This window comes from Centruroides vittatus, unplaced genomic scaffold (genome assembly GCF_030686945.1).
Source record: "Centruroides vittatus isolate TY-2023 unplaced genomic scaffold, ASM3068694v2 contig_474, whole genome shotgun sequence".
NCBI classification, from domain to species: Eukaryota; Metazoa; Arthropoda; class Arachnida; order Scorpiones; family Buthidae; genus Centruroides; species Centruroides vittatus.
In genome coordinates this window covers 271,986-287,780 of record NW_027122266.1, presented here as the reverse complement: position 1 = coordinate 287,780, position 15,795 = coordinate 271,986, and the positions used below count along the sequence as shown (strand labels likewise).

At 33.2% G+C, this 15,795-nt stretch overlaps 1 protein-coding gene across 1 annotated transcript in view; it reads right to left on the bottom strand.

Annotated features, from left to right (window-relative positions):
• Positions 1-15,795, bottom strand: part of Ir25a (ionotropic receptor 25a) — a 72,700-nt gene that overhangs the window by 18,556 nt on the left and 38,349 nt on the right. Inside the window, exons 3-8 of the mRNA XM_067273342.1 lie at positions 5,478-5,600; positions 5,042-5,350; positions 3,445-3,620; positions 2,302-2,355; positions 831-950; positions 575-751 (exon numbers count right to left, since the gene is read on the bottom strand). Coding sequence (XP_067129443.1) covers positions 575-751; positions 831-950; positions 2,302-2,355; positions 3,445-3,620; positions 5,042-5,350; positions 5,478-5,600 — 959 coding nt within the window. The remainder of the gene's footprint in view (positions 1-574; positions 752-830; positions 951-2,301; positions 2,356-3,444; positions 3,621-5,041; positions 5,351-5,477; positions 5,601-15,795) is intronic.

Sequence of the window (15,795 nt, the reverse complement as noted above, 5' to 3'; positions counted from 1 at the left end):
GGCATTGTACTTTTTTAATTCTTCCTTTAATTGTACCGTTGTTAACCTTCCTAAAAAATATTTTCGTTCTTCCTTTATTATAAAGTAAGCTATCCTTCGAACGGAACAGCTTGTTTACAACCGTATCGATATGCGCGACACCTATGTCACGTGATCACTTTTTTTCCCTATTATATGCACTATGCTTTGGCACTAGTTCATTGAAAAAAAACATAATTATCTCTAAGAATGTATCTCTTTAAACTTATTATTTATTTTTGCTCTGACAACTTGAAGTGATTCCGGATGTATGGAAGTGTGCAGTGTAATACCTCAAAGTGTCTGGGCAGACATATTGAGTTACCTAAAACTGTCTGCCCAGACGCTTTCATCGACAGACACATCGGAGGACACTGGCTCTGGCTCCAGTCTAAATTTATGGGAGCAATCATGGCAACTTCAACAGCTATATAAAAGTTCAACTGTGCAAAGTATCAGAACAGAATTTACATAATTTACAGTTTTACATGGGGGCAACATACAAGACTTTTGAGAGTATGGTTAAGGATTAAAACCTTAATATTAGAGGTATTACCTGTTTTAATGTTGTCATTAGACGAATTTTATTCCTCTGCTCTTTCATTTCTTCAGTTAATGTCATATAATTACATTCAGGAAAATCTAATTTTTCTGGCCAATTTCCTTTTTTAATCATGTCACGTACTGTCTTAGCCACGAAATCACCCAAATCAAAGTAAAAAGTAGCTTCCATCTAATATAAAGATCAACAGAATACTTAGATAAATTTATATTTATTTGTTAATGTTCATAAAGAAACTTTTATAATTTACGTCAGAAGAATATTTTGGAAGTTTTCTCATAATCCATTCCAACCTATCTTGTTTTTTTGCTGTTGGTTTTAGAAGTACGGAAGTCATATTTTTACAGTGGCAATTCGGTTCTTGGTTTTCCTGAATTATATAAAAGTAACAATAAGTTATTTACAAAATGTTTAAAATTCTTCTATTAATAAAATCATGAAGTATTATTAGATACATATTAAATTTAAAATATAAAAATTAAATATATTTTTATCTATTATTACTTGTAAAATAATAATAGTAACCTTCATTCTTTTCAAAAATATGCTGTAACATAGATTTATATATTGTAAAAATAAAGATTAAATGTAATAATATATGTACAGTATAGGTCAAGAAAATTGAATTTTTACGTAAATTATCTTGCAAAAAGCTTATGCATGTAAGTTAAATAGAAATTTTAACTTTTGGTCAGGAATAAATGTAGACTGTTGACAGTAGAGATGCAACCCAATATGGAGGCCTGAAAGATTCATTGTATTGATATCATAACGTTGAAGGTGGGAATCGATATTTTTGGAATAGAACGCTGAGATTCTGCAGAGCTGTTGAAAATGTTGCAAAAGCCCTTCAGAATCTCATTGAGTACTAGAACGGAATTCACGCATTAGAGTCCCATTCACATGACATAGGAGCAGCCGTAGATAATATTATTATATAAAAATATTCTATACAAATTTTGCAGAGTGCTGTATGCTATATTTTATATTGCCATGTTATAAATACATGGCGTCCAAACAATTATATCGAGTTTTAGAAATTTATTTATAAAACGATGTGAAACTCAGACGCAGTTCCTGCATCCAAAGTTAGGCAAAAGCATAAAGTTTTAGTCAACATATCAGTACACCTCTAGGTGCACCTTTCATCTCCTTCAGCACATCTAGGAGATACTCAATTCCCTGCTATATGTTCGTTAACATATCCGGTATCACACTTGCAATGACTTCTTGATTCGCTGCTTCAATACGTCCACACCCTTTTGTCGACCGTCTAGATGTGCTTCGTGTACTGATATGCTGATTAAAACTGCATTTGTTTACCTTTTGATAGAGGAGCTTCGTCTATAAGTTTTACTAGCGAGGTTGAGGCCGAAGTTTTCAACGCGAAAACGTGTACGTCGGACGTTCAGCGCCGCTTTTCTGTAAGCCTAGAAGTTTGACAATGGTGTTTGGAAAGTCAGTGGAATCATGTTCGACATTCCAAACGCCATTGTCAAACGTCTAGACTTACAGGAAAGCAGCGCTGAACGTCCGACGTACACGTTTTCGCGTTTAAAACTTCGGCCTCAACCTTGCTAATACCAATATAATATATAGCATGACTGTGATGCAATTTCGAGCTCTCTAATAAACAAAATTAATATTTATAATTTATTAAAATAAATATTTTAAAGATTATTTTCGATTTTAAATTCAAATTTTTTTAAATTGATACTTACGGTTGTGATAAAATACCAGGAAAATTGATTACCATATAAGTTCAAATTGTTGGCCTTTAAAAGTTTGTAAAATTAGTTGTAGCTTATTGACACAAATTATAATAGTAAAATATTCGAATGAGTCAAATAAAAGCGAGCCATACCTGGTTTTTGATAACAGTAAGCTATTCTTTATTTGAAAGTTATTCTCACTAGAGTAACACACCTGTACAATCTGAATTGAATGATTATGAAACTGGGTTAGAATGTCTGTCAACGGATCTTTAACATCATCATTCAAATGAAAACGTTGTCTCTAATTTCTTCTTCATCCTCGAAAACACCCAAAAGTTACATGGTGCAAGATTAGTACTGCATGATTAATGATCAGGACTTTCTAGCCAAATCTTTCAATAGTTATATGTCAGCCACGCGGATCTTGTGTTAGTCATACAGTAGAATAATAGCTTTGGTCATTTGTTTCCGTAAGCTCTGTAGTGTACTTAGAACCATTTCCATACTTTGCAGATTCCAATGAAAAAGGCGGGGTTTTTCAAGAAGCCGAGAGCTGAACATTAATCAAGCGCAGAGCTTCTCTACGAGCCTTTAAAGCTTAGTGCAAATGCACAGGCTGCATACCCACGAAGCAGTAGTAGACTGCATGCCATAGTAGTATTCTGCTTTGACTATTATTCTTTTGTGCTGCATGTTTTTTAAAGGATTGGATTAGATTGGATTGATGGGAGAGGACAACCCAACACTTAAACGATTTGCGCGGGGTGAATACATCCTGGGAGAACTTTCTATGGGAAACTGGTCTTTATTTGGATGTTAGACACGTGAAATAATCTCGGAAAACGCATTGTGACCAGCTCATTGGCGAGACATGAAACCGTGACAAACTACCAGTATTCGGTGATTTTTATCTACTCGGTTATCGGTGGGCTTTTCTTCTTGTTGTTTTTTAAGAGACGATATATTCATTCGAACGATGATGTTAGACTATACTGACAGACATTCTAATTCAGTTGTTATAATCATTATACTCGGAGAACATTAATAGTATTGTACAGAGAAGTAGGATAGATGTCTCTATTCTAATGGAGGTTAATTTTAAATCATACTGTTACCGAAAAGCCAGCCGTGGCACACCCAGATACTTACCATTTTTAATGCTTTCTCTATTACGCTGTTTGAACCAATTACAAAAAAATTTGCAATTTCTGGAGGTTTCATTCTCTGAATTTTAGTTCTTATATCATTCTCATCATTTTCGACAAGTTGAATGATATGTTTGGTTGGAATATTTTCTAATAATGTACTGTATTTGAGATCCATCACTAAAACAAAGAATATATGTTATATATGTTAATAAATAAACATATATTATTAGAAATACGGTATAATTTTAATAAAATTTTTGGAAAAAATGTCTGATTGTCTGAAACCTAACCTTTAATAAATATTATATTAAGAAATCATTAAATTATTTTAGAACTGATTGAACATTAATGAAGATCATAAACAGATGTATTTTCGATCAAATAAATTGCGACATCAATGAAGAATTTTGTAAAATTTTAATTTCTTTAATTATTATAGAAATAATTTAAGAAATAATGTTATTGTTGCAATATATCTTAAATTATCTCAATCATATTTCCAAATTTTATGGAGACGATTTAGGAGGATATTGGTAAAGTGATTAATGAATTAATTTCAACTAAAAATCAAAGCAAAGTCGATTCTTCAGTTATTTATTAGATTATTCTTCAAAGCAAATGTTCCTACTCTGTTAGAAAATTTAATGATAATAATGTTTATACGTAGATATTGATTTTAAATTATTTATGAGAAATAATTATAGTAATTAATGAGCACATATACTATCTTTGACGCAACAAATTTATTATTGTAAGCCTTTACTCTGTCTGTTTTGAATTATATTTCTCTTAATTTTTAATTTTAATAATTTTGTTTTTTGTTTTTTAATAGATAATACTTAAAAATTTTATGCAAGAACTTTATTGTGTGATTTTATAATAACAAAAATGTAGTTTTCAGTCCAATTAGCAAGTTATAAATTTAGTATTCTTGCCTTTATTAAAAATAAATAAATAATTTATTTAAAATAATTTTCACTGTTCCTAATTATTTTTATTTTAATCATTTCTTTACATTTATTCCTATACAAATACGAACAGTTAAGAGTAATACAAAAAAAAAAAAAAAAAATACTCTTTTGCTGAAAAAGAACATTAAGAAGAGTTGTATAGAATTTTGTGTAAGAGAATATGAATAAAAAATGCCATAAATCTTCGTGTATGCTTTTAATATAAGCATTCTTGTATTTCAAAAAAATAAATTATTTAGTTGCTATGTGTTCATATATGCTTGCAGTATACCAGGGGTGGCCAACAAGTCGATCGCGATCGACCGGTCGATCGCCAAGCCAATTTTGGTCGATCGCTAGCAATGTCTTGACTTAATGTATTATATTTGTAACCGAACTGTTTGCAACTGTTTGCATGCAGTTATGACTCGACTCACAAGCAGTGAGTGCACTTCGTACTGAAACAGTGTATAAACATAGTATGTATTTCAGACTTCCCCCTTCCCACTTAGACTATGCCTATGACAACAAGTCGATCGCGACACATTTTTACGATAAAAAGTAAATCTTATGTGCACAAAAGTTGGCCACCCCTGCAGTATACCATCTTACCCAATTCATTTACACTATATAATAAATTAAACTAACCTAATTCCTTATAGTAGAGTATGCCTGCTGATTTAAATTTTTGAATTTCACAAATATCTCGGACTGCTAAAGGAATAACGTCTCCTGGAGGAGCGATATGTACTAGATATTCTTTTTCTGTTGAACTTAAATCTTCCCATCCCATCAGTGTCAGTTGAAAACCGTAAGTAGCACTAACTGTAGGCACACCCATTTTTCTAACCACAGCTTTGACTGTGGGTGATATTCGATTATCCATTCCTCTTGGTCTTCTCGTAGCGTCAATCACAACTGTTGGAGGGTCTTTACCGTCGAAAAGCTTCTCACAAACTAAAACGATAATAAATACGAAATATTTTGTACATTAAAGCTACTTTATTATTAATTTTATTAGTATTTTTAAGTAAGAATTTATAAAAAAAAATTATAATTAATTTTATGTTGAAAACATAATTACCTTCTTTTTCATTATTGTTTTCTTCTATTTCAATTTCTTCTGTTTCTAATTCTCCGTAATCAACATAATGCGAATCAGTTATGGCTGCTGTTGGAATTGTGAATCCTTTCTCGGTTATGACAGCTGTGAATTAAAACGTAATAGCAATTTTATTATATAAATAAAAATATATTAAAATATGTTTCACAGTAAACAATGTCTACTTCAGCATGCAAACACAAAAAAGTATGCCATCCCCGTTATTAATCGATAAAAAAGGAATTTATTTACGAAGATATTTGTAAAATAATAGATAATTATACAGAATTGTGGTTATTGACTGTAATATAAATAATAAAATTATTACTGTTGGTACAGATAATGCAGCTAATGTAAAGAATGCAGTGACTGATTGGGGAGAAAAAATAGACCATTGATGTGTTTCTCTCATTTTAAATCTGAGTGTTAATGAATCTAAATATCAGCAATAAGTTAATTGTATTAATTCTAAAGTGTCGACCATTAATTGGAAGTTCCTATTCTTAAATCTTTTGAAAACATGACAACAATGTCGTGTGCGGAAAAATACCCAGTTGAAGATGATTTTTCTTCTTGCTAGAAAACTATAACACTCTTTGAAACAGAAGAAACCGAGTATTTTTAGAGAATATTGTGTTAAACACTGCTTTAATTAATGCTGTAAAAGCATATCTTGGATTAATAGAAACAAATAAATTTGTATCCAAAGAACTTTCTTACTACTTTCTTACTATTTTTTACCACTCATTTGTATGAGCAAGACATTTTACTTCATTCTTGCTTTGAATCAAAGCAAAGAAATAAACTTAACGTAAAGTCATTTAAGATTGTCATATTTGGCTCAATAGGAAAGAAATGCAATGTTTTATTTAAATTTATATATGAAAAAACGTTGGAAACCAATACTCTAAGCCATTGTGGGTTTCTAGAAAACTGAAGCTAAGCATATTAAATGCGGACTAATGTTTACGCTTGAAACCACTGATACAATTAACCTGGCTTCTTAAAAAGGTGAAATGTAAGTAAAATAAACTAAAAAAGACATAAAATAAAGGAATACCAAGAATTGCAGTGTAAATAATCCAAATGTATACGCTATACGCAATGACTTCTGTGGCCATTCAGTGAACAAGTGAGAATTTACCTCTCGTAAATCAGTCCATATTAAAACAGGCGATCATTAGGTGCTTTGGTGAATCTCTATTTCTATATTTATCCTTATAACGAATAATATGTTTAGTAGATTTAGCTCAATAGTATTCGAGAAATATTTGAAGAACCAATTGCTTAAAGCAATACCTTTTAATTTGGATGCCCCGGTACTTTAGGGTGCTTCAACAACACTTCAGGATACCGCAAACAAGGATGTCGAGAGAGGGAGATACGGGAATTTTCCCTTGGACCGGAGAAAACTTGGAGGTCTGTACTGGTTCTGTTAATTTTACTAACAGAAAATAAATTCTTCAAGACTGTTTTAAATAAATGAAATACGTAGAATGTTTCATTACTAACGAGCAAATATTTATTGCGACATCGTCACAATGCCGGGCTACAACTTTTTATCATATTTTTAATTTATTTTAAAATATATGCTCTCTGCCTCAAATTAGTGGTATATTGCCCCCTGTACACAATACTTTTTCTGTTAGCAATGGAGTCATGCTAGTCATCTATCTAACTCCTTTCAGATGAAAGTGTTTGAATTGAAATAACGTGACTTTGGTTTGAACCGGAAGTTAATCGAGGCTTAGTGCCCCTAATCTTTCCATATCTTGTCTTGACTTTTATTTATCTAAGTCCGTTCTCGAGACTAAGGAAGGAAAGTCAGACATCCGGACACCAGTGAAAATTTATTGGTTTACTATTTTTGAAAATTGCAATCCAATGAATATTAGGTGATGTGCATTTAACAAAACAGAAACGAGTGCCGTCTTGAAAGTTCGCATTCGATCCCAATACAAGCGTAAATAATAATGTAAAAGTTCTTTATGATTATATAAATTTAATCAACGCACATTACATTATTTTACAGTTATTTAAATTTTAAATTATGTAATACATTATACTGCAAATACATTTTTAAATGCACGCATTTATAAAATATAAAATACCGTGCAGTAAAATATAAACAACAGAAACGAATATAACATCTAAATGCATCTATTATAATTTATATTTATATTTTTTATAGATTTTTAAATAAACCCTCGCAAATAACAAACAGTCGGTTTCTACGAACATTTCCTTCCCCTGTTTTTATAATTGTTATTCTATTTCCCGTCCGTTAACTCAAGGTTTTATCTTATCGATTGTTATATTTTGATAATTCTTTTTTTTATTTTTGACATTCAATTTAATTTTATTATTAAAATCGTTTTTAAATACAGCGTGGCCAAAACGTTGATTAACTGTGTTTTAATTTCATTGGTTGTTATAGAATATGACACAGGAAAAGTGCGGTGATCAGTCAAATTTTGTCCCTCAGTTTTTTCTACATTTAGCAACGTTTTAACAATACAGGAGCCCAATAATGTAAAATAAATAAATAAATATTTTTTTATATATTCATATAATATATTTTTTACAATATATTTATTTGTAGTTAAACATTATATAATTAATATTATATAAATTATTGTAACTTTATTATAATATTTTATATAATTATTATTTTACAATATATATTTTTTTGATTAATAAAACATTTTAGTGTCAGTTGTCTCATCTACTAGACATTTAAACACCGGAAAAGAAAGAGTACTGCTGGACGTAAGTATTTATCAATATAATAGCAGTTTACGCTAGAAGTTTAACCTTAGTGCGCCGGGAAAGTCGTGCAAGAGTCCTTTTCAGCTTTTTGTTTTGTCTCATAATGTTACCTAAATTTGGTTAATTTTCAGACTTATCACACCTTGTAGATCAAGTGATGAAAACTGAGTCAGTGATCAGATCCAAAAATTATTACGCTTTTCGTTTTATGTTACAGACAGGACTGTGGAATCGGAGTCATCAAAAATCCGCTGACTCCGACTCCGGATGTGTATGGGGACACGATTTAGTTCAACCCCTTTTAAGCTTAATAACTTCTGTGTTAAACCGTTAGACTCCGATTCAAAAACCACAGAAGTTATTAAGCTTCAACAGGATGAACAAAATCGTGTCAACACACACATTCTAACATCCATACATACAAAAGAAAAACTCCTCCGAATCGTTTGCATATTTCGACATTTCAAGGTGTCCTGAGTCTAAAAATGTAAAAATTGGGGGGGGGGTTCATTTTTTGTCCGATCGCTACGCTTTTCTTCTGTTATATATAACAGCCGGAAAAGTATTGATAAAAATCATCGAATACATATTTATATATTGACTATGTTATTACTTAGAGGAGTCTTTTAGCTTTGGAATAAAAAAGATTCTACGTTCTATCTTTATTTAAACTCTATTTACTGAAGCTTTTATTCTGAGATCACGTGATGACATCAGAATTCCCGGATCTGTTGTGGTAATAAGTCCGCCACTTGTTAGAGTTGGAGTTGGAGTCGGTAGATTTTTAAACGACTCCACGGCTCTATTTATAAATATACCTGTGAATATTAAGCACAAACTGTATGTTTTTCTTTTATAAAATTGATGTAAACGTGATTAAAAGTGCAATAGATTCTTTATATTGATTAATTGACAGCAACTTAATCTTTATAATAGTTAACTGACTTTTGGGCTACTTTTTGTCCAGTTCTGTTTCGTATGTGCAATAATTTTGACAACAAAATGGCAGTTGCGTGCCATCCATGAAAACTCTGGATGTACCGCTTTCCTTATATTTTCTAAATATAAATACATATTGTGCGATTATTTTCATATTTTAACGTACTTTGAATTATTTAAAATTAGTATTTTATTATAACCGCATTATATATTTTATTACAAATTTCCATACACGTGAAAAACAATGATAAGAGTGCTATTGTATATTCGAATATAAATTCGTATATGCGTATTCCCAATGGAAGCACTGTATTGTCGAATACGGAATAGCTTCCACGACCAAAATATTTGAATCGTGTAAAGCAGCCAGATTATACGCATTCACTCATTCGCTTTACAGAGCACCAACCTCACGCGGTTTAGCTCGTGGCTGCTACACACAAAAACACCGTATAACGCTTCCAATGATTCTATCTATGGCCGGCACAGGTTACCTATTATTAAATGTCACCGCACGCCACTACAAAATGGGTAACCCAACAACCAAGATCAGTGAAGATTGCTAGTTTTAGTAGTAATGGCTATTCTTTATTGAAGTTCTAACTTAGTACTTTAATCTGTACTTATTCACGTACTGTACATTCACACTTGCCTGCATACTTTATACAGTAAAACCTGTCTAAGGTTTTAATATAGACAATCCTTCCTTTCGGAAATATATTTTTCTAGTAAATTTCCAATTCGTAGTAGATCTATTTTAGACTGATTTATTGTATATATTATCATAAAAAGAATGGCTGACTTTCAAAACTTCTTTTCATAAAGAACACAGTAATAATAATAAATTTTAGAATGAAAACGTGTATTTATTATTATTTCGATTTTGAAATAACTATAATAGATACATAAACGGTGTGTAATATAATACAAACAATTTGTTATAAGAAAGGATTTGATCATAATTCATTTACAATGCTTTGAAAAATAAAAGTTACTATTAAAAATTATACATAAAAATATTATTCGGTGCCAATGTATAACCTGAGATGGCGTGTTCTCAACAGAAAATTCGAAGGTTGTTTGGTTAATAAATTACATCATAAAAATATAAATTTGTTCATATATCGAGTAAGACTCGAATGATAAATTAATAGTAACGCCGGAAAATTAGAATAATCATTAGTTTTATTTTTCGATTACTAGAGGGCGACACTATATTAGATTGAGTTCAGCTATTTCTGAAATTTTTTACTTAAATATATAGGAAGTGTGTATAAAAGTACGAATTATTAATTTGCAATGCTACCGAAAAATTTTACAGGTTTTTATACATTAAAAGAATAAAAAATACACAAACAATTTCTAAATGATAAATTTGTCATATAATAACACTTATGAAACTAAAAATAGACTATTTTTATATTTTAAAATTTATTAATAATTTCGTGTTTAAATTATAGTAACTTTTAGGTATAAAACAGCTGTTTTTTCTGATATCCCAAGCTTCTAGAAGACGAACGTGTTGTCCTCGGAATCACAAGCGTCTAGCTGCAGAAACACATTGGCTGGCTGAGACCGACCGTAGCGCCTCTAGCGAAATATATTGAGTGAACTCATAATCAGTAAGACGAACTAACACGTGTTAACAGAAAATTACGAGTTCACGCTAGAGGCGCCACGGTCCGTCTCAGCCAGCCAATGTGTTTCTGCAGCTAGACGCTATTTGTTTTTTTTTTTGTAACTCTTTTCGGCCTATGGTCACTAAGAGGGCCTCTTATAGCAAGCCCATTATGGGTTCGGCCAGGCCCACAATGGGGCGGCCAGGTGGTGAGGGACAGGGACCGACATATCCGGACGGACCACCCCCGAAAAATTCCTGGGGATTTTTCGGGGGTGGTCCGTCCGGGTCCCGGGGCGGCAGGCTGCTAACCTTAACCACTCGGCCATCCGGCCGCCAGCTAGACGCTTGTGATTCCAAGGACGAGAAGCTGCGTTTCTTTATGTAGCGAGAGTGTAGCAAAAATGACGTCACGAACAGCTATCGCTACATTTCGCTGCATTATACTTAGAAACGCTTTCCGCTGGAGCTAAACACGGAAGCGGTAATCTATTCTTTAATTCCAGTTACAGCCGAAAGTAGTGCTTTAGTTAAAAAACTACAATATTTAAATAAAGAGATATAAAGAATTGAGCGTTTCTCTTTTCGAAAATGTGAACAAAGTAAAGAGATAATTACATTTAAAATACACAGTATAGTGCTTATAGTGTTATCTTATTCTTTGGATGACTTCCAAAGTCATTTTTAAAAAATTAATTTTTCTTAATCTTTCCATAGTTTATTTGTCAACAGTCACTTCGACTTTTTTATTTTCACAGCATAATATTGTATTATACACACAAGCGTCCGTTTTGTTTTACATGTGTAACGGACGTAAAAGCGTTTAGAAACGGTTCGCTACATTATAACGCTTCATTTAGAAACACTTTGTGTGTAGCCTTGCGTAAAGAAACGCGACCGAATCATTTCAGCAATCAGCGCCTTTTAACTTGCATTGAGGTCAGTGCATATGACGTCACAAGTCACATGTTAGTGGCCAACGCTATATGGGCCTTATGCCAAGGTGATCAGGTCCCGCTTTTGGAGAGACAATCCCGATTTTTATCAATTTGTCCCGCGGCGTTTTAAAAGAGTCCCGACTTTTTGAAAGGATTAAATTTTTGTCAATTATGTGTCATAAACGTGCATCTTATCTATATATACAGGGTGGGCCAGCGAAAACGAAACGGCAGAGTGTTCGTGTTCGTCCAAGCAAAGCGCTCGGACAGGTCGATTTTACTCTCGAGGGCACATCTTTTGCAATAAAGTTTTTGCGATTCTGAATATTAACTAAACAAACATTTTTGCGAAATAAATGCTTGTTTAGTTAATACAAAATAAATGAGTTTTTAAAATTTTTTGTTGTCTGTTGTATTCAGAATCGCAAAAACTTTATTGCAAAAGATGTCCCCTCGAGAGTAAAATCGACCTGTCCGAGCGCTTTGCTTGGACGAACACGAACACTGCCGTTTCGTTTTCGCTGGCCCACCCTGTATAACCCATTCAACAGGTGTCCGTCCGTCCCGTAACCGTTTGATAACCGACACTAGAGGCGCCCCTATCGTGTGTCATATTTCAAACATTCAAATTAAATTAACAATTTTAATTATTATTTAAATTAACAATATAAATTATTATTCTTCATTTGGCCAATACATTATTATTTGGTCAATATAACAATATAAATAATTCAGTATATTTGTAATAGGAATTTATTACTGTCACGGAATGCCTGTAATGTTCACTAGGGGGCGAATAACGAAAAACCGGATAGATTTGAACCGCTACGATAAAACGATAAGTGAAATAGTTAAGCTAATATTTTAATATAATAATAGAAACCTTTCATGGCACGAACGGACGGACGGACACCTGTTGAATGGGTTATATATATAGATTAAGTGCATCAAACTTTTAAAAATTAAGCGCGCACAACTTTCATATATTAAGTGCATTAAACATGCCTCATAGAAATTTGTAATACTGCGAAAACGCCCACTAGGGGGCGTCCCGGGCTACTAGTGTTTAAGATTCGGTAAAGATCGTTTTGTATTGTGGCTGTACGCCATATTAGATATATATTTTGTCCCTTGTAGAAATTTCCTTCCCAACCCTTCCTACTTGGGTGGTTGTGACCAATCCCTTTAGAACAAAAGAGAGGAATGTGACCCTGAGGGCTGTGTGTGTCAACAACGGGAATTCTTTGCTGAGACATTACAATGATATTGAACATTTTCATTGGGTCATGTTAAAATAAGAACTTAATTGGGAAGATGTGCAAAAATCATTCGATCACATTAGTCAACATTTTCCAGATAGCAATATTTCCGAAAATGATCTTTTTAATGAAGTATCATTATTAAAAAATATATTGGTAAGGAAAAGGCATCTTGGGCATCAACAAAAATCTCAACAGAGAACAAATGGCTAGAAATATTTCATCATTTTGAAACAAACTATGTTCCATACAATAACTCATTAAAAATTGTGGAATATGCACTGTCCTTACCAGGAACGAATGCCACCACTGAACGCGTTTTTTCTACCGTGAATAAAGTGTGGACATCCAACAAATCACAATTAAGTGTTGAGACTATAAAAGCAATATTATGTGTAAAATATAATTTAACAAATTCTTGTGAAAAATTTTGACATTTTAAACAAGGACAGCAATTTATTAAAAAAAAATCACTGAAATGAGAAATACGCAAAAGAGTAAAGAGTTTTTAAAAATTTATAATAGTGTGGCGCCCATCGGCAATGTGCCGATTCGGACCGATAGAGGGCGCAAAAAAGAGGAAAAGTGAACTTTGAACTGGTCACTCACTTCCTGACCAGCGACTACCGAAAGCGGACATCTTGAACAGGCGATCAACACGAACAACTCCAACCTCGGTCGACGCCAAACTGTAGTTATACTGTATTATACGTTACTGTATATATTCATAAATAAAAGAAAGGATATTGATATTCCGGCTGGATTTTCTTCATCCGCATCGAACAAATTTCATCGGTGACTAAAACCCCATAATAGTATATATATTTATTATATTCGTAAATTTTACATATGTTTTTCAAAAATACAATACAATTTATGCGATTTTTTAATGATAAAATTTTGTTGCTTTAGAACAATTTTTTTAACAAGACAACCTTCTCGTAAATTTTGTCCCGCTTTACCAATGTTAAAATCTGGTCACCTTAGCCTTGGCGCACTAAAATCACGTGACGTCTGTTGTCCGGTTTATAAACGGGAGATCCAGTTCTGCTACTGGAACTGTTGAAACTGTTTAGCTAGATAGTTCCGTTGGAACAATTGCACTTGACCAGTCATTACCAAACTTTTTCGATCCACTGTCCCCTTTGTTCCATAAAGTTAAAACCAACCCCCAACCGTAGGCCGGATGGCCGAGTGGTCAAGATGGCAACCTACCGCTCTGGAGGACCCGGGATTGAATCCGGACTCTGGGTCGAAAAATTTCCAAGAATTATTGGGGAATGGTCCGTCCAAATATGTCGGCCCCCGTCCCTCACCGCTCGATCGCCCATTGTGAACCTGGCCGAACTCATAATGGGCTTGCTAAAAGAGGCTCTCTTTGTGCCCACAGGGAGGAAAGAGTTAAAAAAAAACCAACTCGCCCTAACCCATTTTCCCTTGTGTGAGAAAGGCTTGGAAATATTCTTAGGAAAAGTTTTCTATGTACTGTACAGTACCTCACACTTTGTCTTTACCGTACATTGTTCTGGAAACCATTAAACGCAATGTTTCTTCTTACCCCGTTTAACGGAGGAAAGGGAAAGATTGTCAGTGACCCCAACCTTTGCCAATGGTCATCGTTCAGTAACCTGCGCCCAACACCCCTAGATTTAGTCACTGCCATAGGGGGGCGGTAGCACTCACTTTGGAAACCACTAGACGGTTCCTTGGAATCATTATGTAACGTCGGAATTGCTTAGTCTGTTAGACTAGACGGTCTTTCGTCGGTTTTATATAGGATATAAAATGTTTTTGTTTTTGTTTTTTGTCGATCTGCTCCGAATTATTCTTGTTTAACTCGGAATCTGAGGAAAATATATACTATCATGAAACCTACACTCGTTACCCCTCTCTTGATTTCGTCCTCCTTAGTAACTTATTAAACCTTATATCCGATCCGCAGCAAATTTTCATGCTTATTCTCTGGGACTCTGGGGAAAATATAGACTTTCATGAAATCCGGACACCCAATTCTTCCCTTGATTTGATCTCATCGACACTTTGCAATAAACATAACAATTGTAAGCTAAAATAACCGAATTTGTAATGTTGTTTTCATTTTAACGTTTAGCCATTTTTCTGTTTGGACGGGCAATGCCAAACATATCTGTTGATTAGTCCTAAAACACGTGGAACATTTTCATTAGTTCAAATCTAGATAAAGAATTTACCGTTTCGTGGAAAACCGTATTCGCAAGAGTACAGAATGAAGAACGCGTTAGTAGTTCCGACACGTGGCGTGGAACTATTCCTCGTAGTTCCGAGTCCGCGAACTACCCACCTCTAGTCCGGTTAGCAAAAAGTTTTTTAAAACTCTATACTCCATCATCCGCACATACCCGATCTTTACATCACCCATAGTTTATAACATGACACTTGACAGAGCACGTTGCAAGTTCATTTTGTTGTAGTTAGATTTAAGGCTTGAAAACAACAATCAATAGTTTTATTTCAAGGAAACAAAGGAAGATAGATCATTTTGATATATACAGTATTTAAAAACGAATAGTCACTTAAGTTTACACACTTTTCATTGATCAATTTCGGCAAACAAAATATTGACGTAAACCATAAATCCAGATGTATAGAAAAGTATTAAAAATTTGAAAGTATTTTGATTACATCGAATTATTAACGAGTTTAGCGATTTCCGATAGGTCGTGTGACTAGTAGTACTATCACCTTGTCTAGCATTAGACTCGTGTGTTGTATGATAATTTACATCTTAAATTAATCGT